At 51.0% G+C, this 23,523-nt stretch overlaps 10 protein-coding genes across 10 annotated transcripts; 3 read left to right on the top strand and 7 right to left on the bottom strand.

The window, feature by feature from the left end:
* Positions 1-58: 58 nt before the first annotated feature.
* On the bottom strand, positions 59-2,945 carry M437DRAFT_9950 (DNA mismatch repair protein MutL; the record flags this gene model as incomplete). Its single annotated transcript, XM_041029122.1, has 3 exons — positions 59-2,237; positions 2,294-2,672; positions 2,729-2,945. Coding segments are annotated over 3 exons (2,775 nt in total), but the record flags the coding sequence as incomplete, so codon positions are not given.
* Positions 2,946-3,124: 179 nt separating this feature from the next.
* M437DRAFT_70176 (MFS hexose transporter) lies at positions 3,125-4,768 on the bottom strand (the record flags this gene model as incomplete). The annotated part of the gene is made up of 2 exons (XM_041025411.1): positions 3,125-3,397; positions 3,446-4,768. The coding sequence occupies 2 exons, from the start codon at positions 4,766-4,768 to the stop codon at positions 3,125-3,127; spliced, it is 1,596 nt and encodes a 531-aa protein (XP_040875230.1).
* Positions 4,769-5,597: 829 nt separating this feature from the next.
* M437DRAFT_59884 (kinase isozyme 4 mitochondrial precursor) lies at positions 5,598-7,002 on the bottom strand (the record flags this gene model as incomplete). The annotated part of the gene is made up of 2 exons (XM_041023657.1): positions 5,598-6,768; positions 6,815-7,002. 2 exons carry the CDS (start codon positions 7,000-7,002, stop codon positions 5,598-5,600), a joined length of 1,359 nt encoding a protein of 452 aa, XP_040875229.1.
* Positions 7,003-7,411: 409 nt separating this feature from the next.
* M437DRAFT_60004 (uncharacterized protein) lies at positions 7,412-7,794 on the bottom strand (the record flags this gene model as incomplete). Its single annotated transcript, XM_041023676.1, has 3 exons — positions 7,412-7,499; positions 7,559-7,627; positions 7,682-7,794. 3 exons carry the CDS (start codon positions 7,792-7,794, stop codon positions 7,412-7,414), a joined length of 270 nt encoding a protein of 89 aa, XP_040875228.1.
* A 561-nt stretch (positions 7,795-8,355) lies between these two features.
* Positions 8,356-11,884, top strand: M437DRAFT_88812 (DUF663-domain-containing protein; the record flags this gene model as incomplete). Its single annotated transcript, XM_041028908.1, has 2 exons — positions 8,356-8,493; positions 8,543-11,884. 2 exons carry the CDS (start codon positions 8,356-8,358, stop codon positions 11,882-11,884), a joined length of 3,480 nt encoding a protein of 1,159 aa, XP_040875227.1.
* Positions 11,885-13,329: 1,445 nt separating this feature from the next.
* M437DRAFT_88811 (uncharacterized protein) lies at positions 13,330-14,220 on the top strand (the record flags this gene model as incomplete). Its single annotated transcript, XM_041028907.1, has 1 exon — positions 13,330-14,220. The coding sequence occupies one exon, from the start codon at positions 13,330-13,332 to the stop codon at positions 14,218-14,220; it is 891 nt and encodes a 296-aa protein (XP_040875226.1).
* Positions 14,221-14,788: 568 nt separating this feature from the next.
* M437DRAFT_59998 (pyruvate dehydrogenase kinase) lies at positions 14,789-16,161 on the bottom strand (the record flags this gene model as incomplete). Its single annotated transcript, XM_041023675.1, has 3 exons — positions 14,789-15,872; positions 15,926-16,045; positions 16,097-16,161. The coding sequence occupies 3 exons, from the start codon at positions 16,159-16,161 to the stop codon at positions 14,789-14,791; spliced, it is 1,269 nt and encodes a 422-aa protein (XP_040875225.1).
* Positions 16,162-16,610: 449 nt separating this feature from the next.
* On the top strand, positions 16,611-17,727 carry M437DRAFT_79195 (uncharacterized protein; the record flags this gene model as incomplete). Its single annotated transcript, XM_041027128.1, has 3 exons — positions 16,611-16,692; positions 16,746-17,501; positions 17,552-17,727. The coding sequence occupies 3 exons, from the start codon at positions 16,611-16,613 to the stop codon at positions 17,725-17,727; spliced, it is 1,014 nt and encodes a 337-aa protein (XP_040875224.1).
* Positions 17,728-18,022: 295 nt separating this feature from the next.
* Positions 18,023-19,560, bottom strand: M437DRAFT_79194 (uncharacterized protein; the record flags this gene model as incomplete). The annotated part of the gene is made up of 2 exons (XM_041027127.1): positions 18,023-18,664; positions 18,718-19,560. The coding sequence occupies 2 exons, from the start codon at positions 19,558-19,560 to the stop codon at positions 18,023-18,025; spliced, it is 1,485 nt and encodes a 494-aa protein (XP_040875223.1).
* Positions 19,561-20,081: 521 nt separating this feature from the next.
* M437DRAFT_88807 (putative GTP cyclohydrolase I) lies at positions 20,082-21,141 on the bottom strand (the record flags this gene model as incomplete). The annotated part of the gene is made up of 3 exons (XM_041028906.1): positions 20,082-20,384; positions 20,434-20,738; positions 20,787-21,141. 3 exons carry the CDS (start codon positions 21,139-21,141, stop codon positions 20,082-20,084), a joined length of 963 nt encoding a protein of 320 aa, XP_040875222.1.
* Between the last annotated feature and the right edge of the window lie 2,382 nt (positions 21,142-23,523).

Here is a 23,523-nt window from a genome sequence, read left to right as displayed (position 1 = left end):
ATTCCTCCTCCTGTTCTGCCATCTCTTCATCTCCATCTTGGTTCTCCTCGCTCGGTGACTGCTCCATCTTTGCCTTCCTCACCCAGCCTTTCCAATCCGTCTCTGTGACCTCGGTATCACCAAAGCCCCAGGTGCTCAAGTCAGCAAGATGCCTCATGGTTGGTCTACCATGAGGACAGTTCCAGGGCTTATCCATCTCACCCAGGTTTCTCACAACCTTGAGCATCTGATTCTCTTTGAGGGACTTGCCAACCATGATACTGGAACGACAAGCTCTCATCGCCAGCATCTTTCTCACCTTGGTTGGGCGCGGGATGACACCACCAGAATGTTCAGAAAGCAGATGAAGGAGCTCTTCCAGGTCGCTCAGGTCGAATGTGACGTCTTTGCTCGTGGGTAGTGTAAGCAGCTTACAGCGTAATCCTACGTCGCTCGCGCCAGAAGTATCTGTCTCAATGACGAAACCATTGGCAGTGAGTGCTTTGGTATGCGTAAGGACAATCTCTTCCTCTATAGCCGTGAGCTCTAATTGTTTGAGTTGTGCCAAGCGCTGTGGTTCTAACGTCAGAGTGTCGGTGAAGCGTTCAAAGTTGTACTTCTCGTCAGCCGCATGCTGGTCAATGATGAACAGGTCAGACGATGTGACTGTTTCGCTGGGAGGCCGTACTGCAAGGATGAAACCAAGATTGAATTGTCCGATGATGTCCATTTGACCAAAGTCAGACTTTGATACAGTCAGTGAGAGACGGGCTTCCGCGTCTGCTTGATCTATATCATCAGCGATAGCCTTTGCCGGCTGAGAGGCTTCCTGTGAAATCGCTGAAACCAGTGAGAGCAGAGCCGCCTGTTCCGAAATGGAGCTTGTCGAGGCATCACATGCTTGACTCAGATTCAGTGTTTTATGTTTCGACGTTCGAAGAGCCTGAGTAGCGCGTCTGATGTTGTCATGCGATGGGCGGGCAGCCTCATCTTCTGCTTCTTGAATCATTCGAGCGATTCTGGCATCTTCTTGGAGCCGTCTCTCCTCTTCGTCCAGGTACTCTTGGTCAGACTCGGGGCCAATCTCGCTAGCTGTACTGAGCTCTTTATCAGCATCCTCCGTGCTGCGCAAGAACTCATCGATAGGGCTTGTGTGCAAGTCTGCCAATGTTTGAGAAGTAAGTTCGGACGATCGCTCCTTTGCATGAGCAGTCTGTCGGTCATTTGTTTGAGCCACAAACAGCGCCTCTTCATCGCTGTCTTCAGCATCTTGCTGTTTCTTCTCTTCACCAGAACCACTCTCTTCTTCAGAAGATTGGTCTTCGCTTTCCACCTGGGTACCAGGCATCGCAAATCGGCTCAACTTCTTTGCCACAGAGTTCTTTGGGATGTGGATTTTGTGCCTTTTGGGAGTATAAGGCCCATTACCGATAACAGTTCGTGTGGTCTTGTCTCCAATTGTGATCTCGGCTACTTGTTGAGGAGTACGTTGCGGACGCATACGATCGAAAGCATTCTGGACCGGTGGTTTGTCTGGTCTTTTTGGAACATCATCCCGATCTTGAGCGCCTCTGCCCAACCAATTATGGATCAAGCGTTCAGGCGGACCTGTTTGAGTAACCGCCTCCGGGTGTTCTTCGTCTGACTGGTCTGGTTTTGCGCGGGGCATTGGTGGCTCTGTGGTAGTTTCCTCAGTAGCTTCTGGTTCCGAATCTCGTACGACAGTAAGTGGCTTGTATGCTGGGAGCTTCGGTTGAGTGAGAGCGGGCTTCGTCTGTGGTACAGTCTGTTCCTGAGACTCGAACAGCTCCATGAGGGCTTCCTTGAGCGATTCGAGCAACACACCCTGATCATGCAGAAGAATAGTTCGCTTGTCAGGAGAGACGTTGACATCGTAAGAATTCGTGTCCATGATCAGATTCGCAAAAACGAAAGGAGACTGCGAAATGTTGAAGGATTTGTAGACCTCGTTGACGGCTTTTGCAACTTGAGGAAGACTGCAAGGCCGCGAGTTGACATAGAACATTTGTCGGTCTGGCGCTGAACGACCTTCTCCCAACACTGGTCGGGATATGTGGCCTTCAACTTTGACCCCGCGAGATGAGCCATCATCAGTTGAAAGCGCGGATGTGGTAGGCTGCATCTCAAACTTGAGGTCGAGCGCAACCAGGTCCCGTAGGCTTTTCGAGCCAAAAACTTTGATGATGTTGTCCTTGGTAGCTGCACTGCCATTGGTAGAGAAGGACGAGACTTTTGTTCTGCAGAATGGTCAGTCATTTTGATAACATCTGTCTGAAGTGTAAAGATGTAATACCCTTTGGGCATCTGATTGCTGACGGTAAACCTGACGCCAGTACTGATGCAGGCGTATGCTTGCAGAAGCGTCAGGACCTTGCTGTACTCGCGCTTTATGTTCTTCTCCAGTTCCTTTTTGCGGACAGGTAGGTTGTGAAAGATCCTTTCGACGACGACCTTTGTTCCCCGCTGTGCAGCAATAGTACTCGTACCCTTGAGTTTGCCGGATACCTCAAAATCTAGACGAGTACCTCTTGGCAGATCCACCTCGCGAGCTGTGATGATGTAGAGCTGGGATAAGGCGCAAAGTGAAGCGAGTGCTTCACCTCGAAAGCCAAATGTGTCCAGGTTTTCAAGATCATCGTAACTACGTAATTTGGATGTATGATGCTTGAGTGCTGGTCATTGTTTGTCAGATGTGAACAAGCACCTGACGATACACAGTGAGACATACCGACAGACTCAAAGTCTTCTGGCGCGATACCAGTACCGTTGTCAATTACCTCAATGGCGTCGAGACCATGATTGCGAAAGCGGACTTCTATCGACGTAGAGCCGGCATCGAGGCTGTTCTCGACCAGTTCCTTGACGACGGAATTGAGATCTACGATGACTTGACCTGACTGTATTTGATGCACCGAAGTCTGCTCGATAGCCTGGATCGAGGCCATGATGCATACCTTGATGAGACAAAGACGAGCGGCAATTGTAGGAAGACGCGTCAGGCGTTAAGTGCTTCACGCTTTCCCGTGCTCGGCCTTGGCATTTTTCAACCAGGGTCACCTTCTCTGGCTTGAACAAAAATGTTCGAAGGTACAATCAAAAGTGTATAAAAACCATATTTTATAAGCTATGGAACTGGCATGTCACCATCCCTCATGAGAACACTCAGGCGAATACTATTCACAGTTTCGGTCTTGTATGCCTTGAAGCCCCGTGCTGGGACTTTCCTGGCAAACATCTCATCAAGTTCCGCAAACGAACGTCCGGACGTTTCAGGCTGGCACAACCACAGATAAACAGTCGAAAGAACCGCAAAGGCACCAAAGATAAAGGCTACTCGAGCACCGAGATTTGCTTGATCAGGATTGAAAAGGTACGGTATGACAAAAGCCCACATTGCCTGCAAAATGATTAGATGGCTTCTTGGGCAGACATGTGGCGAACTCACAAACAGTCCACTTTGCAGTGTCAGTCCGATGGCCGCCGTTTTGGTCCGCAAGCGACTTGTTGGTGTTTCTATCAGAATCGGATATGCAGTAGCTCCAATCGTAATCGAGTAGAGCCAATTATACAGAAGTAACAAGCCAACTGTTCCCTTGATAGCTGACTTAGTCCCGACACAAGCAAGCCCACCCGTAATCAGGAGCAAGATAGTCAGAAGTGACATGCCATAGCACGACAAAGGTCTCCGACCAATCCGGTCGATCAAGAACCAAGAGCAGGCGTTGCCTACAATAGCAAGTATGTTTTGAACAATACCGAGGCTAAAAGTTGTGGGCGTGTCATATCCAGCCAGTTGTTCATAGTAAGTCGAATAGGCCGATACAAAGAAGAGACCACTCAAAGCTTGAATGGATAGAGGCGCTGCTGCGACGATCGTTCGTCGGAGATTGGTCTTCCGGAAGCACTCAAGGTAGGTCGCGCCTTTTGTCTCTTCCCTGGCCAGCTCTAGTGCCCGGATGGCAGTAGTCGTATAAATTTGTGCCTCGTCCGCAGTGTACCCAAACCGAAAGAGTGCGACTGTCGCATCTGAATTTCGGTTCTTACTAAGCAGCCACCATGGTGATTCAGGCATGAATGGCAAGAAAAGTGCGCCAATGACACTGAATCCATACTGAGCCAAAAACACCGATCGGTAAGCCCAGCGATTTGCTTGGTATCCTGTGACTTTGACAACAATGGACACAATGAAAGGTCCAATCGTCAACGCCATACCAGCTGCTGCAGTGAGTTTGCCTCTTGCTGGACGAGGTGCGATCTCTCCTAGGTATGTAAGCGCGGTGGTTGTGAAGGCACCTATAGCAAAACCTGAGAGGGATTTTCCAATGAAGAAGACCAGGTTCGTCGTTGAAAATGTCTCAATCGTGATTGTTACAAAGATGATCAGATAGCCAACAGTGAATGTCCACTTTCTGCCAACCTTGTCTGCAAACAACCCAGATAATAACAATCCGATGATAGAAGTGAGGACTGGTCCGCCACTGTAGGCAGATTGCCATGCCGCAGAGAGCACATAGCCGCCATCGTACGGGGATCCAAAGTCTTTTCTGAATTGAGGGATCGAGAGTACGACGCCGCCAGCCTGGTTGTCGAAACTGCTAAGTAACAGCACGAATATGGCATAGATACACCATGATAGCTCGCGTGGATGTTTGTTGATTACTTGGAAGGAGTTTTGAACAAACGAGCTGTTCAGCTCGATGTCCCTGCTGCTTGCGCTGTCGTCCACGTCGTTGCTGGCTATGATGCTGATCTTGGCAGAAACTGCCATGGAATGGAATGGTTGTGGACGCGACGCGATCAGTAGGCACACATGCTGAGCAACTCATATGCTGCAGTCGTCTGGCGGTAAAGAGTGTCCAGTGGCATTATTTAAGACTGCGCGTTGAGACGACTCTGTTCAGTGTCGGGCGAACGAAGGTACCAAATCCACCGAGCGAGGCGCCGTTGAACCTTCCGCCTCGGGAGGCGGTCCATTGTTGGTCCGGGCATCTATCTCACCACTAATTACAGACCCACCAAACCTATGTTTCACCCTTCGCTTGTTTAATTCACCCTGTCTGCCAAAGACTGTCACCACATCGTGATCAAGCCTTTTCCAATCCTTCAGTATAAGGTTATTGCAAGCTACTGAAATGGACAGTTGCATGCTCGAAATGAGTATGGCCATTGAGAGAGCCTCCAAAACAACATTCTTTGCGAAAATATTGTGCATTTCAGTAATCTGCAAGTCTGTGTTCTCGTAGCCGCCTTGAGATTCCTCCTCCAGCAGCTGAGCGTGTGTTTGTGGCGTGATATGGCCGAAAAGCCTAGCTACCAGAAGACCAGATCTGGCAGGGTCAACTAACTGATCAGACCTGTGTGGCCGAGCATTGGAGATTCGGTGCCGAAACCCGAATTTGCAAGTCTGTATAGTAGCTACTTGTATCAGGACGCGATGTGTCTGTATGCTGTTCTCCTGGAGGTTCAAGTAGATTACAATCGTGGCTTGCTGGCACATTTCTTTATCGCTTGATAGCTGTCGATCTGAGCAACCGGCCGGGTTTTGATTCAAAACCATGTCAGCTTCAACTTTCTTACCATCACGAGTGTTAGTAGGTCTAGTCAATGTTTCCTACACCGCGCAAGCTGAGGTAGACATCTGTGCCCCAGCCGAGTAAACTCTGGACTCTGATGCCACCTCCAAAGTACTCAGCGTATGCCCTGCCTAGTTTGAGGCCATAACCTAAGCCTGCCAGGCTATTTTCATTACCGCCGGCATTCGAGAGAGCGTTCAAGCCATCGCCATCATTGGTGCCTCCACTAGTGATGTCAACAATTTCCTGCTCGTTGAAAGTGGTAAACCCGAATTCCCACAGCTTTGCGTAAGCAGCAGGGGGTATGCCACCACCTCGGTCTCGGATGCGGATTGTGACGCCTGGAGTGGACTTGTCCAGTGGACGAATGTTTGCTGATGCGGCATTCGCAGGTCGCTGGGCCCCTGAGGCTGCATCAACACTGCCTTGGTCGTGATTCGTGATGCCATTGTGTTTGCCCTTGATGTCCTCTGGGGCTGGAGCGATTGTTACTTCGATGGGGTGTCGTTCGTTTCCTTTCTCGATGGTGGCGCGGAAAGCATTCTTCAAAAGCTCGGTGATGATGTATTCTAGATGCATGGGAATGTGGGCTAGAGTAGTCTCTGGCTCGCCGCGAATGACAACGCTGGGTCGGACACCGTACTTGTACTCGCAAATGTCACCAACAAGGCCTTCGCAATGTCTGATGATATCAGCCGGTCTCAGCTTTGTGTCAATGACACCAATATATGATGAGTCGACATGAGTCTTTTGCTCTGATAGTTCGAGATGAGGTTTCGATGAAAAGTGCAGAGCGATGTGTTGCTCGGCGATTAGTCGGGTGCCTATCCTCGCACGGAGATGTTCGTCGAGGAACTTTGTTACCTCGCTCGGACTAATATACTTTCTCGCTTCGAGAAAGCCTCGAGCGAGAATAGAAATGGTGTTCGAGTGTGTCTGGACTAGATCGGCCATGACACTTGTGAATTGGATCTCTTCTTCCAGTGTCTTGATCTCCCTTGAGGCATAAGGTAAGAGTGTCGACAAGGAGTGGACATAGTTGTTATGGATCTTGGAGACGTTTGGATTGGAGACGACGATAAAGGGCAGGTTGCGAAGAGACTGAATGCGGTGTGCGAGACGTGAAGGCAGGATGGAGAGGGTGAAGTTGGCCGAGTCGAGCAATTGGTCGGCTGTGAGAGGTGGTCGTCCGGACCTAGGATCTGTTAGTCGCAATACACGCTTTTTGCTATCCTACTTACTTGGCTAGATCTGCTAGAGTTAGCGGATGCAAGGGTCTTCCGGCCAGTCGAGCAACCTCGCCATCCGTGACCTTTTGCGTCTTGAGCCCATTGTCTGGTATGCGAAGCCTTGGAGTAGTCGAGAGGCGTCTTGTGGCCTTTAAGCTTGCGCAAGGTACCCTTGGCAAGCGGCCAGCTATGCAATTCATCACGACGATTCGTGCTGTGGTCATTCAAGCGACATGTTGCGGACGGTCGATGGCATTTTGTTCAAGTCTAGAGCTATGACGCAGCACCGCGGGTTCACGTGTCGTCAATTAGCCCAACACAAAGGGCCGATACACAGTCCTGACTGTCTGGTGACTGCTAATATTCTATCGTTACATAGTTTACGTTCTGGCTTATCATTAGGCCTCGTGGGCGTCGTCTACAACGCCATGTCACACGACTTCGGGAGCATAGCGCATACTGTAGCACCGACCGTGGTCGAGTCTGAGGTATTTGAGGTATTTGCGTATCATGAGTTATTCAACGTATGGTATCTGAAAGGACCCTCCCATATGTAATGTCATATCTGTCGTCGACCAAGGCAGTGGTTGCCTGTCCCTAGCTGCTGCTCTACTGGGTTCTGACCTCGCCGTCGTTCTCAACGTTGATGTGGTCGTTGGACGAAAGGGTATGGACCTTGTCCTCGGGGAACTCGGCGCTATGCGATGTCAGTCGTCGTGCCTTTACGGAAACCCGGTTCTGGTAGGGTAGGCGTACGTGAAGCCCTTGATCAGCTTGAACTCGGTGGTGATCTTGCCGCCCTGCTCGGTGACCTGCTTCTTGGCACTGGGATACAAGTCAGTCTAAGCATTCTGGAGTCAGGAAAGGGTAGAGTCCTACGCGTCGAGCTGAGATGCGTCGGCACCATCCTTGAGAGAGACCTGGATTTCGTTAGTCGTCTGCCTAGATGGTCTGCTCTTGTTTGCTGCGAGCCTCACGTTGATCGAAGGCATTTTGAGTCGAGATATGAAGGATATGTGAGAGGTTGATGTGGTAGAGAGGCTGTGTTTGACAGGAGAGAGTAGTGAAGTGTTGGCTTTGAAGGAGAAGAAGGTGGGCATGAGGGCAATCAACAGTTGCCAATCTCACCTCCAAACCCGCTTCGACCACCCACGCAACGCACGTTGACGTATCATAGTGGGGTCTCGAGTGTTTATCCATATGTGCACGTGAAGAACGCCTCGAGCCTCACCGCCCGGCCAGACAAACCGCTTATATGCACAGCATCATCTTGACCATAGTCCGATTGGCTAGCAACTCACGGCGCCTCTAGTACTTGTGACGAGTTCAGTAACTGAGGTTGTCATTCTACGCCGCACATGTCAACATGCACGGTGCTTTGCTAACGGACAGAATGGCTGGGGAAGTGAAGCCTCGGAGATAAGATGCCAAGATGTCGGTAGAGATCCGGTCGAGGGTCTTGGGGCTGATTAGGGCTCGCATCGAAAAGTTCAGAGATGCTGTAACATTTTTTGATCTTTGCCGCCGTCACCACTCTTGTTACGCCGGACAAGATGTCGGAAAACCAAACAAACCGGCCGCATCGTGCGACCAAGGAGAAGAAGGCTCCGACTACTGGCGAGCGTAATCCCAAAGCTTTCGCCTTTGCGCGTCCTGGAAAATTGCAAAAGCAGGCCGCTCGTTCTCACGATGTAAGAAGATCAACTTTCATGCGATACATCCAATTCTAATCGGACACAGGTCAAAGAAAAGCGTTTGCATGTTCCTCTGGTGGACCGCCTTCCTGAAGAGGCTCCTCCTATCGTCGTCGGTGTCGTTGGTCCTCCTGGAGTAGGCAAGACCACCCTCATCAAGTCCCTCGTCCGAAGATACACCAAGCAGCCCATTACCCAGCCCGTCGGCCCTATCACTGTCGTCACATCAAAGAGGAGGAGACTTACGTTTATGGAATGTCCGGCTGATTCTCTGGCTGCCATGATGGACGTAGCCAAGGTTGTCGACATCGTACTACTGATGATCGATGGAAACTACGGATTCGAGATGGAGACGATGGAGTTCTTGAACGTTCTGTCCTCCAGTGGTATGCCCGGTAACGTCTTTGGTATCCTGACCCATCTCGATCTTTTCCGCAAGCAGGAAGCTCTCAAAGCGCAGAAGAAGCGTCTGAAGCATCGTTTCTGGAGCGAACTCTACTCTGGTGCCAAACTCTTTTATCTCTCTGGTGTCGTCAACGGTAGATATCCCGACCGCGAAGTTCTCAACCTCTCACGTTTCCTGTCCGTCATGAAAAACCCCCGTCCTCTTGTTTGGCGCAACAGCCATCCTTACGCCCTGGCCGATCGCTTCCTCGACATCACTCCTCCTACCAAAATCGAAGAAGACCCCAAATGCGACCGCACTGTCGCCTTGTATGGCTACCTTCGTGGTACCAACTTCCCTGCGAACGGCGCCAGAGTCCACGTGCCTGGTGTCGGCGATCTCAGTGTCTCCAACATCGAAGCTCTGCCCGACCCGTGCCCTACTCCATTCTTGGATCAAGCAATTGCAAAGGCTACGGGCAAGTCTGGAAGAAGAAGGCTAGGAGAAAAACAAAAGCTCATCTACGCTCCCATGTCTGATGTCGGTGGTGTGCTTGTCGACAAAGACGCTGTCTATGTTGATATCAAGAGTCAAACCTTTGATCCTGAAGATGATGAGCAAGAGCGAGGATTGGGCGAACAGATGGTCGTTGGTTTACAAGGTGGCCGCAAGCTACTTGGACAAACTGAAGGAGGTCTGCAGCTCTTTGGCGATGGTGAGAAGCTGACTGGTGAGGATCTTGGCCGCAAGTCTGCGCGTGTTCTGTCAAGAAGGATCGATGACGACGAAGCAAGCCCAGAAGACGAAGGCTTTGAGAGCGGCGATGATGAAGACGAAGAGTTCCAGAGCGGAGACTCCGATGTTGACGAAGACGCTGACGAAGACATGCTTGTTCCTGCACCCAAGCGCAGAGAGGCCAGTCCTGACGCAACTGGCGAGGAGATTGCTTTCGCCGACAGTGACTCTGACCTCGGTTCCATGTCTGAAGCTGAAGATGTCAGTGATCCCGAGGAGTATGACGAAGATGCCGAATACAGCGAGGATGAAGACGGCAACCTTCGCTGGAAGAAAAACATGAGCGAGCGTGCTGCCGCCCTTCATCAACGCAAGATGCCCTACCGCACCATCGAACTGGCTCGTCTTTTGTACAACGACATGCTGTCGACGGCACAGGTCTTGCGCCAATGGCGTGGCGAAGAAGATGAGGAAGAGGACATTGAAGACGAGGAAGAGGAAGACTTGTTTGAGAAGAAGAAGCCTACCGAGGCCGAGGCTGCCCTCGACCGTCACATTCCATTGTACAACAGGGCCGAGCTCGAGGAGAAGTGGACCGATGAGGAAAACCTTGAGGCCATCCGTTCGCGATTCGCATCTGGCCACATGCTCAATGGAAACGACGACGAAGATGGATCCGAAGCGGAGTTCAATGGCATTGAAGATGACGAGGATGAGGGTGATGGTGCTTTCGAAGATCTGGAAACTGGAGAGGTTCACGGCGCTGAAGACGAGACCGAAGCCGACGGCGCTGATGGTGAGGAAGAACCAGATCTGGATGCTGAACGCGAGCGCAATGCTCGCAGAAAGGAAGAGCTCAAGCTTCGCTTTGAAGAGGAGGACAAAGAAGGATTTGCAAACGACAAAAGCAACGCCAAACGTGAGAGCGGTGAGGACGATTTTGGCGAGGATGATTGGTACGACGCACAGAAGGCTCTCATTCAGAAACAGCTCGACATCAACCGCGCAGAATTCGATGCCTTGGACGAGCAGTCACGAGTGAGAGTCGAAGGTCACAAAGCAGGAACATACGCTCGTATCGTTCTGGAAAACGTGCCATGCGAGTTTGTGGAGAAGTTCAATCCTCGATTCCCTGTCCTCATTGGTGGCCTGGCACCTACGGAAGATCGCTTTGGTTACGTCCAGATTCGTATCAAGCGTCACAGATGGCACAAGAAGATTCTCAAGACGAATGATCCTCTCATCTTCTCTCTCGGTTGGAGACGTTTCCAAAGTATGCCTATGTACAGCATCTCGGACTCGAGAACAAGAAACCGCATGCTCAAGTACACGCCTGAGCACATGCATTGTTTCGGAACATTCTACGGCCCGCTCATCGCACCCAACACTGGTTTCTGTTGCGTGCAGTCCTTCTCCAACAAGAACCCTGGTTTCCGAATCGCCGCCACTGGTGTAGTCCTGAATGTTGACGAGTCGACAGAGATTGTCAAGAAGCTCAAACTGACTGGTCACCCTTACAAGATCTTCAAGAACACCGCATTCATCAAGGACATGTTCAGCACCTCCCTCGAAATTGCGAAATTCGAAGGTGCCAGTGTGCGTACTGTCTCTGGTATCCGTGGTCAAATCAAGAAGGCCCTCAGCAAGCCCGAAGGCAATTTCCGTGCCACATTCGAAGACAAGATTCTCATGTCGGATATTGTCTTCCTGAGAGCATGGTACCCGGTCAAGCCTCACCGCTACTACAACCCAGTGACCAACTTGCTGGATGCCGACGAGAACAGCGAAGGTTGGCAGGGAATGCGTTTGACTGGTCAAGTACGCCACGCCCTCGACATTGCCACACCCAAGGACAAGAACTCTGCCTACCGTACTATCGAACGTCAAGAACGTCACTTCAACCCTCTACGTGTACCTCGCAAGGTGGCTGCAGAACTGCCTTACAAGTCTCAGATTGTCCAGATGAAGCCGCAAAAGAAGGAGACATACATGCAAAAGCGTGCTGTCGTTGCGGGCAAGGAAGAGAAGGAGGCCAGAAGATTGCTCCAACAAGTTCAGACTTTGAGAAACGAGAAGGTCGCAAAGCGTCGTGCCAAGCAAGAAGAGCGCAAGCAGCCTTACCGTGCTCTGGTCGCCGAAAATGCCCAAAAGAGAGCAGAGAGAGAAAAGAGAGAGAAGGAGGAGTATTGGCGTAGAGAAGGAAAGAAGAGAAAGGGTTGGAATGATGGTGAAGGTGGTGGCGGTGGTGGTAAGAGAAGAAAGGGCTAAGCATGGGCGTGGCATTTCTTGTTCGGAAGCTCATCGAAACTGTTCAAAAGCGATTTCACATACAAGCATTTCTCAGGCGTCAAACAATGATTGTTTTTTTTTGTCAACATGTATGCATGCCATTGAAAATGGCGTCCTCTACCACCAGACTCCAAGCATTTTTTTAGATCAGGTCAACCAACCTCTCCATGTGCTGAAGACAATCATAGTGTGGCTCTAAAAATGCATAATATTTTCGTAAAGAATATATTCTCCATAGAGAGGACCTCGTTGAAGGCTATCTCAATGGCTAGCCTTATATCACGATTACACTTGTGCATTTTGATAGCTTGTTATAGTCCTGATATCTTGTCGTCTCGAATGGTCCTCTGGTTCAGGGTCTAGGAGGAAGGCGCAATGCATGCAACCCTCCCGCTCTTGGCAATTGCTCCGCTTTCTCTTTCCAACGTCACCTTGCTCAGTTTCATGTCAAACGACTTCGCCAGTCATGGTCATCACCGACTGAGCAGATTTCAAGGACCGGTTTCTACTGTCAACTCCTCTGTCGTCACTACCAAGCTATGGCGCGACACGGCTGATGGTTGTTTGCCGCGCTGGCCGAGACGGCAACCTACCGTTGTGCTTGGTCCAGCTTGCTTGATTTCAGGTCCAGTATGCTTGTGTTGACGAGTGATATAATGCAGGGGGGCGAAGCTGCGTGTTGAATCAGCGGGTGAGACCAACAGAAACCACCAAAGGGTAGGGACACAAACAAATGCAAACTCGGTGTCTTAGTTCAGGAGGTACTCGTAGCGAGGCAGGCCTTCGCAGCCGTCATATCATTGCGATGTTCAGCCCGCTAGGAGGACGGGTCAGTGATGATGATGTGCGCGTCGATGCTCAAATATGACTTGTAATCATCGCTTCTTGCGGTCAGATTCAAGTCCTGCTAAAGGGCCTTTAAAAACACAGTATCGCAGGTAACCTCGACAACTTCCAGAGCCATAAACAGACGATGCGCTAAGATTGCTGATGTTGGTCAGAACTAACATCTTGAACCGTGCCTATCGAGATTCACTACCACGAACTCAGGGGAGTCAGGAGGTTTCGATTGCAGAAGTGCCATCAGCTAGGATTTACTTATGCTGAGACCACCAACTTAAGCATGTTTCGGAACCAACTCTGGGATCAGCAACAGGAACCTTGTATGATCTTCACTTTAATCTGTGTCAAGTCGAACGCGTGGTGCGCTAGTCTGCAATGTGAAACTCTGGCCCCACATTTAACTCGACCATGGTGGACAAATATTTGGATCAACAATCCATACATACAAAAGGCCAGCCTTTGTTCTCAGCACACTTCGAACACATCCAACACTCTTTTTCTTGCAACACCACATTCGCTCACTTTGAACACCGATTTCTACTCGTCTTTTAATCCTTCTTTCGTCAAAACCAAACACCACAATGCGTTCTTCCACCGCCGCCATTGCTCTTGCACTCGCTGCCTGCTCAGCAGCTGCACCCCAAGGTGTTGTCTATGTCACCAGCGTCATTGACCAAACCACTACATACTGTCCTGCCGGAGCCACGATCACGCACGCCAGCGGCACCACTGTCCTGACTGCTGCTACCATGATGACTCTGCCCGTCTCCTCCACTGCTGAGGCCGTCTCGGCCTCGACCCCTCAGGCTGCCTCCGTCTCGACCCCTCAGGCTGCCTCCGTCTCGACCCCTCAGGCTGCTTCCGTCTCCACCGTACCTACTGGTGGTTCGTACGAGTCTGCCCCTGTCTCTTCAGCCATGGTCGTTTCTACCGGTGGCTCGTACGGATCCGCTCCCGCCTCCTCCGCTGAGGTTATGCCCACTGGCGGCGCATACGGATCTGCTCCCGCCTCATCTGCTGAGGTTATGCCCACCGGCGGTTCATACGAGTCTGCTCCCGCCTCGTCTGCTGTAGTCATGTCTGCTTCCTCTGTGGCCACTGGCATGTCGGTCTCTTCGGTTCCCGCCTCAAGCCCCGTCTCTCCCGAGGAGACCTCCAGCGCTCCCGTTGCAGCTGAGTCAAGCCCTGCTCCTGTCGCCTCTGTCGGCACCGCTACCCCCATCATCCCTGGAGCAGCCTACGGCTCTTCTGCTCCTTACCCCGTGTCGTCTGCTGCCGGCGCTGTTGGCTATGCTCAGCCATCCGGCGCCGCTGGTGCTTCTGGCTACGCCCAGCCTTCTGGAGTTGCCGGTGCCACTGGTGCTTCGTCAGCTGCCAGCCCCTCGTCGACCTACACTGGTGCCGCTTCTCGCAACTTTGCCGGTGCTACTGGCGTCCTTGCCGTTGCTGCCGCTTTCCTTGCTCTCGCCTAAATGATGTGAGCATGTTCGCTTCGCAGTCCCGTCGTTTCACATGAAGATGCAAGGATTGTGGAGTGTTTTGTTTTTACGCCAATGATACCATTAAGAGGTGCTTGTGAATGCAGGGTCTTCTCTTCTCTTTGTCCTATTTGGGGACGTTCGCTTTTTTGTTGTAATTACAGTAGAACTTTTGTTGCTTCAGTCTTGCGTGGTGTTATCCAGACCATATCGAGGCTCAATCCAGTCCAGCTTTTCTTCATTCCACCAGGTCCAAATATCTTTTAGGTGTAACTATCTCGTGGTTTTTCGGTCTTTCCTTCGTAGCGTCGTTGTCGAGCTGGCTCTCAAGCAATGCTGCCTGTCTTCTTCCAGACAGATAGCGCCAGGAAGGCGTTCCTTCACTCCGATCCCAGCATTGATGAGGATTGTAGGGTGAAAAGTTGTGGCCGAAGTGTCGTCGATCCTTCTTGGACACCAAGATTTCCTTTTTCTTTGTTTAGTCTGGAGCCCCTAAAGAGTAGGATCGATGACAATTGAGTATCCGATAACGATCTCCGTGCCATACGCAAGACGATTTTCTCTACAGAGCGTCCATACTGGTTCTAGTACTCAAAGTCTCATTCTTGTTACCAAGCTTGCTGATCTGCAGGAAAGCATCAACCCCATAACCTTCCAGACTATGGACTTCAAGGCTACCAGCCCAGTACTCAGCGAATATACGGCTCATAGGCAGACCAATTCCGAGACGAAGGTCGGGATGTCTACTAGAAAGAGATCCCAGGGAGTGATCGAAGCGAGGTTGTTTGGAGTCGCGCTTCTGATCGGATGATTCTGGTTCGGGAACCTTGAGATCCTGGAGGGTCGCAGCCAGCTTGGGTACCTGCTCGAGGTTTCGTAGTCGTCTGCTGCGTTCTGGTCCTTTACTGAATGACCATAGGTTTGAGAGGCTTTCTCGATCGATACCACCGCCTTGGTCTGATACTCGAATGATGACGTGTTGTGCAGCCTCACAGATCAGCACTTCAATTGGTGGCGGCTCGGAGCCATGTCGCTCGACTGACGCCTGGAAGGAGTTCCTCAAGAGCTCGCCAATGATGTATTCCAAGTGGCTAGGAATGTATGGGAAGACGATGTCTTCGGCACCTTGAATAATGACTTCAGGTAACACCACATCAGAACCATATGCCTGTTTGGCAAGATTGCCTATAGTTTCGGCACATTCTTGGACAATTTCCTTTGCATTGCATCGGAGGAAGATTTCACCAACAAAGTCGTCGCCATGTTCTGGGTGAAGTCTTGCTGCTGGTGGAAGGTGATCGGGTGAATGATATGCTTTTGTTAGAGCGCAATGCTGCTCGGCAATGACCCTTCGACTGATTCTTGATCGCAATAATGAGGTTACCAATTTGTCACACTGCTCGCTTGGGATGGATTCTGATATTTCCAGTACACCCATAGCAAGTCTCGGAATGACACTGAGGTGATCTCTGAGTTGTTCGCGAACAACATCACAGAATCTGTCATTGTCCTCTAAAGTCTTTATCTCGGGAACCTTTCGTAGTTTTTCGAAGGCCGAGTAGTAAAGCTCGTAGACATGGCTGATGTGTGGGTTTACTAGAGCGGCGTATGGTAATGTTTGCATATCGCGGAGCCTGTGTGCAATTCTTCGATGGAAATCAGTAATGTAAAGCAAGTATTGAAGAAAGAGGTCAAGTACCTAGTAGGCAACTCAAGTCGGACATAGTTGGCAGATCCAAGTAATCGAGTGTCGGTAAGGAGTCGGCCAAAGAAAGTGAGTTGTCGTAAACTAATAGGCCTCGCTTCTCGTTCAACCCATCTACAAAAATTTGTTAGCATGAGAAAGATAAAATATTGCATGAATTCGCACTTGTCCAAGACTGAAGCAGGCCGCCATGGGGGCGGTACTATGGAGATGCTTCGTCGCTTTGACATCCATGTTGTGCGAGTCAAAGGGCGTATGGCCGAGACGGCGCGGCATAGCAAAGGCTGAGAGGCCTTCATTTTGAAAGTGTGGTCAAACATCCTGCCGGAAAATGGATGACTACGTTTTTATATATACAGGGGGTACACACTCGTTGCGATGTGACTGAAAACAAATGCTAGTGGTCAGCTACAGGTCACGATGTAAATGCCGCGACATCAGGTGAGTTGTGTGATGCAGAGACAGATGCAGCTGTTGTCGAGTCGGCCCTGCTCTGCCTCTGCTCCAGTGACGGCTTTGGCTTGGTCGAGGCTTCTCTGACTCTGAGCTCAACCCCAGAAAAACTGGACCCTGATGACGAGTGGAGCTTGCGCGCCAATCATCCAAAGGCCGACCAAAATTTTGTCTTCTCTTTCTATTCTTCAATCACACCTTGTCGCACACATTCATTCACATCAATATGGCCGAAGATCAAGTACCCGTCCACTACGAGGACCTCGCTCTCCTCGAGACCCAATTCGATGAAGTCGATCGCGAGATTTGTACTTCTCTCACTTCCGTACCTTTTCTGGCACGACCACTAACAAGCATTCAGTGGCCAAGCAGTACGTCCTCAGCGCTCCTCTGTACGCCAAGCGTCAAGAAGTTGTCTCAAAGATCGAGGGCTTCTGGCCTCTCGTCTTCGAGCAATCTCCTCCCGATGTCGATCGCTACATTACTCCCAACGATGCCAACATCTTCGCGAAGCTGAAGAGCCTCGATGTCAAGCGCTTCGAGATCCCCATGGGCCCTGAGAAGATCGCAGGTGATGCTGGCGACCCGCGCAGCATTGCTATCCGTTTCGAGTTCGATGAGAACGAATACTTCTCCAACTCTGTCCTCGAGAAGAAGTTCTGGTACAGAAGATCAAAGGACGGCTGGTCTGGTCTTGTCTCTGAGCCAGTCAAGATTGATTGGAAGGGCGAGGATCCTACCAACGGTCTCACCAATGCTGCCTATGCTGTCTTCCAGGAGCGCAAGAAGGCTGGTGACATGAAGAAGAAGGGCTTTGCTGCCTACAAGAAGCTTCTCGATCTGATTGAGAACAACAATGTTGATAACACCTCCTTCTTCGCTTGGTTCGGCTACGTCTCGGCTGGCCCCTACGTTTCGGCCGACGAGTCGGCCCAGGCCAACAAGGAGTACAAGGAGCGCCAGGACAAGAGATCCAAGGGCGAGAAGGTCGAAAGCCCCGAGCCTGAGGAGGTTGAGGAGGAAGACATGATGGGAGACGATGAGATCCACCCAGAGGGTGATGAGCTCGCTCAACTCATCGCTGAGGACGTTTGGCCCAACGCAATCAAATACTTCAGTAAGCATTACTTATTCACCCTAGCTACGTCCTTGCTAAACTTCATACAGCTCAAGCACAAGAGATGGAAGACATGTCCGAAATGGACTTCGAAGATATGTCAGACGAGGACGATGACGAAGACGGACCAATCGACCTCAGAGCCCTGGTTGGCAAGGGCAAGCCCAAGACCAAGCCCTCCAGCAACGACGCCGATGAGCCGCCCAAGAAGAAGCAAAAGAAATAAGCGATATGAAAACATGTCGCCCGCGCAAAATGATTTACTGTAGATTAGTCAAGGGAGCGATCTTGTTCCAATGCTTGAATTGATGATGATCTTTGGGTGATCTCTGGATAGAGACCAATGATATACCCTGAATATTGGTACCAGGACCCAAAGGCTTTGCAAAATCCAGTTCCTTTCATATCCATCTCTCCTAGTCACTTTCTACGTGCCAGAAACAAACTTCTATTGCTCTTGCATTGCGAACATTGCCGCGTTGGCCGCCGATACTTCTTCTGCGACATAAGTCTTCAACTCACTATCCGTCAACAATCATCTTATCCTCCTCCTGCTCCTTGAGCTCTCTGTTCTTCTTTCTGCGCATCATGCTCAAAACAACATCCTCAGGCTCGACAACAGTAGGCAAAGGATTCAAATCCCCATCCAAGTAGCCATACGAAAGATATGACAGAAACATCCTTTGTAGACCCATATGACGTCTGACAGCCTCCTTTAACACCAACTGATCAGGACGCAGCAATGGGACCTGTCCAAGCCCCCAACACTCGTAACCCCAGCGGCCGACAAGTTGGGCAGGAACACCCATGATAGGCATGTTGATCTTTGCCTGGTACTGCTCGTGTGTCTCGCGAGTCATTGGTCTGACGGGTTGAGGTACCTTGTAACGGTGTCTGATCCATAAGCGCAAAGTATCCAGTTTGGAAGTGCCGTCTGCACCTCGCAGATAGTTCCAGAGAGTAGTGAGACTGCGTTCTGCGAGCAACATCTCACGCATAGAGCATTCACCGCCGTAGTAGTGTACGGGGTCGACGTACAGCATGTCGAGTTTGATGAAAAAGAGTTGCAGGATTGCGAGTGTTTCCTTGGTGAAGAAGCTGGTGTTGTGGATCAAGGAGATGCGAGGCGCGTTCACAGGGATGTCGAGCAGAAACCACATCTTCTGTCGTGCTATGTCATGATTGTATAGCGAAAATTTGGAGGATTGCAACTTACCTTGAGGGCTACAACACCTTCAGCACGTGGTATGCGATGGCCATGTACTGCCATCCAGCCAACTATCTCTCGACAGACAGACTCACGATATGCCACCATCTTCAACCAGCGAAACCCTGGCACTGGCGCAGCGGATTGTTGTCGTTGATCGGCAAGCTTGGCTATCCTTTCCTTTCTCTCAGCTGGACTCTCAGATTTGACACTCTTTGGACTGTCCGAGACGTTGGAACCTTGAGATCCAGAGCCATCAAAATTGCCCTCGGCAGACACTTCAGGCTCCAGATTAGGAACGAGATCATCCCAGCTCACACTTCTGCGATCAGCCCTGGGGCGGCGCAAAGCAGGATCCTCGATGCAAAGTTGACGATAGCACCACCATGGGAAGCATTTATCAGCGTTAGGAGCCCAAATGAAAGTGGCGGCCTTGATGAATGCAGTAAAGTGGCTGTCCATGACATAGTGAAAGGGAGCGGAAACACTGTATAGATTGAGCAATGTCTGTGGTGGAAGGTAACTCGTGATCTGAAGTAGGATGTCCACATGCGAGGCAAGTCCAGTCATGAGGTTGAATTTCTTCGGTCCAGGAGGTGGTGATGGTGAGTTCAAAACAACGCGTTTACGGCGGCTTGTAGGGAGGCGAGCAACAAAGGAGGCGGCTTGCGCGAGCACATCGAGTGGGTTTGGCTCATTGACAGTCGGTTGTCTGTGGTCTACCAGAGTTTGTCGGGGGTCGTCATTGAGAATGAAGCGCCTTTTGTTAGAAGCATGATCGCCATCTTGTGCAGATGTGACGAAAGGATCGCTTTGACGGCGCTTCCGAGGGGCGCTATTGGCGTCGGTCATGATGAAATTCGTCAAAATGGGTTCCCGTGTATGGGGCAAGTGGATTTGATCGAGGATGTTTTGGATATCTCGAAGTGCGTTGGCTAAAATTCTTGAAGCGCAATTGACGGCTGCTAGAAACAGAATGGTGAGAGAACAATAGCAAGTAGCAGGCTATTGTCATTATTGTTGAAACAAGCTATTGTTGCAATGACGCTGCTGTGAAAGTAATTGTCTTTCGAGTGAGTAACCAGTGCACTCTACACCAATTAGTGAAAGTGAGATGCCTCCTAACTCAAGAACGGAAATGCAAGTGAATTTGAACAAAGTTCTGGACATATTCTGTTGTGCGTGGTAATTTTACATTGCTGAAAATGAAGGTGATGCAAAATTTGTTCGTTTACTTACGATTCGTTCAGTTGAGTGGTATCATTCCGTAACCTGGCTGTTGAGTGGCCATTCATCCTTCATCTGTATTTCGTGTTGCTCCGTAAAACGCCTGTTCCCCATCTATGACCATAATCGACATATCTTTATGCTGTCTACTTCCTGTTGAGCAGATTCAAGAACTCCTCTCTCGTCTTAGCAGTTGACCTCATTCTGCCGAGCATACAGCTGGTAGTGGTTGTGGCACTGGTCTTTTGAACACCGCGCATGACCATGCACAAATGGCTAGATTCCATGACGACGGCAACGCCCTGAGGTTGGAGGACTTCGGACAAGGCAAGGGCGACTTGTTTGGTCAAACGCTCTTGAACCTGTAGTCTACGAGAGAACATCTCGGCGATACGTGCAAGCTTGGAGAGGCCGAGAACACGGCCGTTGGGGATGTAACCGATATGCATCTAGACAAGTCAGAGGGGTTGCGTGAGAGATGTCAAGAAGTGTACATACCTTTCCAGTAAAGGGGACCAGGTGATGTTCGCAGAGACTGAAAACCTCAATGTCCTTTACGATGACAAGCTCGTCGTGATCCTCGTGGAAGACAGCGCCATTAACAATGTCCCTCAGATTCTCTTCGTAGCCTTTGGTGAAGTACATCATAGCCTTTGCATAACGCTCAGGCGTGCCATGAAGGCCTTCTCTTTCTGGGTCTTCTCCGATACATTCGAGCAAAGTACGGACTGCTCCGGAGAGCTTCTCTAGGCGGGCTGCGGCCTGTTCGGGGGTGGACTCGAGTCTTTCGCGTGTGCCGGTGCCTATTCGAGGGTCAGACAAGCAAAGCGATCAGGATGGGCGAAGCATACTGGGCCAGCTCAAACCGTCAAAGTCAATGGTAGGAGCGAGAGTGTAGGGACTGCTAGCTCTGCTGGTCTGCTGAGAGGTCCAATCATCACGCGGGTCTCTTGCCTCGGCCTCGTCGAGATTAGCCAGCTTGGAAGGGCGCTTGTCGCGAGGTTGAGCATTGTTTTGGGTTTGGAAGTAGTTGCCCTCAAGATCGAGAGGCTCTTTCTTAGGACCCATAGAGGATTTGATGGACTTGAAAGCGTTCTCCCGCTCGCGCGCATCTCGGTTCTCTTGGGTGACCAGAGGAGACGATCCGTTGATCATGTGCGATGGAATATGCTTGGGCCTAATAGGCGAGTTCGGTTGGTGGTCCATGGCTATGGCTATGGCTGAGTCTGTTAGACAGTATGGGGGTCAAGCTCGAGATTCTGATTGCGGTGGTGATGGGCTAGCAGAGCAGATGATGTAGGCAGAGTGTAGCGGCCGAACAGATGATCACGTCCTAAAGGAAGTAGTTGGAGTGTGAAGCTTGTATGTGGTAGAAGAGAAAGTCCATTACGGTCTGCCTGGGTTTACAGAGCCATGACTTGTGCTTGAGAGGCAGAGGTCATTAGTATTCTTCCTCATTCCTCCTGCTTGTCCCTGGACCCCGCCGGTCTCGCCAAACTTTTTCTCTTTGAGTCACGCCTTCCCGAAAGCCCTGGGAGCTGCGCGGAAGAGAGAGGCTCGTGCGCACTTCGGGGGGGCTGCATTCCCAACACGGCCAACGCTGGCAGCACCACGAGCAACATTGCTATACAATCATCTTGTCTGTTTCACTATTCCATACTTGCACCACTTCCCTCGAGTGCTGGTCGGATAGCGTCATCCTTCTTGATGATGCTATCTATCCTCTCTGATCTGCGCGGGTGCATCGCTTCTGACGACCTACGCGACGTGCACACTTTGCTGCAGCGTGCCTGCGCTTGTCCACCTACCTAGTTAGATCATGTTGCTTTTCAGGCCAACTAACTCATGTTCAATATTCTCGAGAGCACCTACTGTGTTTCTCGGAACTTGCCCTTGTGCTGAGGCACTCTGTTAACCTAGCCGACGCGCCAATTGTCGTGTTTGGGCTCGAAGGACCCCTTCTGATCACTGACCGTCTATTCTGCTCGGCAAGACAATCGATCAGCCTCAACTTCGCTGTCTTCTTTTGCTTTTGCGAACGCGATTCAGACGCCGGCCAAATCACGCTTTATTTCTCACTGATCATGCTCGGCTTGATGAAGTGGAGCTGAGGCAGCTCCTAACTCGAATAATATTGAATTCGAAGTCATCGAACGTCTGTGTGGGCATCACCAGCACGGGAGACACGGTCAACAATATGATACACTGGACGTGTTGGTCTATCAAGATTCTGAACAGAACACATTTGGATAGCCAAGACCTGACCTTCCACACACAAAACGACCATTATAATCCGACCTCACAGCAAGGTACTGACACTTTCCCAGAAAACATGGGCGAATGAGGACACTCTGAGATTCACTGTTGACAGTCATGAGTGGTGTTGAGGCAGTTTGGGATCTGGACATGAGTGCATCACAAGTGAATGATAGAATGCGGGACGAGTTCACGTTCACTACTTCCAAAAGACGCCAACCACAGAAGCACGGCAGGAGAGTCACAGTAGATGGCTCACTCGAGATGAGTCGTGACTAAAGAAACACCGGCTCCCGGTCTCTTATAGGAGGGAGCACTCAACTGAGCAAGCAGCATTTGGTGGTGAAGCAGGGCCGCTTAAGCTTCGGGTAGGCGTAAGCGGCGGGGAAACGCCATGGACCTCGTTCAGCCATGTTGGGCAAAAGAGGGCGCGTCTCAGTCTCAAGCAAGAGTTGTTCGCTGAGCAATTGACAGGTGAGGGAACTCGATCGCTCCATTCATTTTTAATCCCCCTTCCCTCCTGCGTTGTATTGCCTGCACAAATGCTATTGCTGCTGTCGCTGGCACGTCGTATTTGAGTCAAGAGCATCATCACCACTGCTGTGTCATTGGCGCGTGGGCTTGCTTCAAGGCTGTCTCCAGGTGGCCGTGTTCGCTGTTCGGACTTGGATTTATGTCCCTTCTCCATGGCAGGCAACGAAACAGAGCCCGGGCGACGTGGACGTGATTTTCCAAGCAGAAGCAGAGAGCGTGATAGTAGACTATCGCCGTCGCCTACTGCAGCCGCTGGTCGAGGCCGCGCCGCGTATCCTTCCACATCGCATCACCACCGCCCTCGCTCAACCTCTGCATATAGGGCCCACGATCCCGACCGCGAACGTCCTGCCCATTATCGCCATCGACACCACCATCATCACCACCACCAACACGACTCGGCGCGCACTCAGCCATCGCTCCCACCGGCCGACGAAGCTCCTGTATCGTCGCTGAACACAAGACGTCCAAGTATCTCTCCAGCTCCATCGACCAGCTCGAGGTATAGTAAGCGTCAACCACGAGACTATTCTCCTCGACCTGCACGTCTGTACGACCAGCGCCCGTACTCGGATCGACCTCCACCAGCTCGAAGACCACAGTCGCCCGATCCATACCCGCAGAGACGACGTTCCCCTTCGGTCGAATCTCGCTACAGCTCGCGCCAACCCAGATATCCGTCTGACAGAGACCGCTACAACGACCGTCGCCGATACTCTCCACCACCTACCAGAGGTTATCGTTCATCGGGCCACTCGTCTCGCGGCCGTCCCGACCATAGTTACGCTTCTCGTCACA

This window comes from Aureobasidium melanogenum (genome assembly GCF_000721775.1).
Source record: "Aureobasidium melanogenum CBS 110374 unplaced genomic scaffold scaffold_35, whole genome shotgun sequence".
Lineage (NCBI taxonomy): Eukaryota > Fungi > Ascomycota > Dothideomycetes > Dothideales > Saccotheciaceae > Aureobasidium > Aureobasidium melanogenum.
This window is presented reverse-complemented; position numbering and strand designations above follow the sequence as displayed.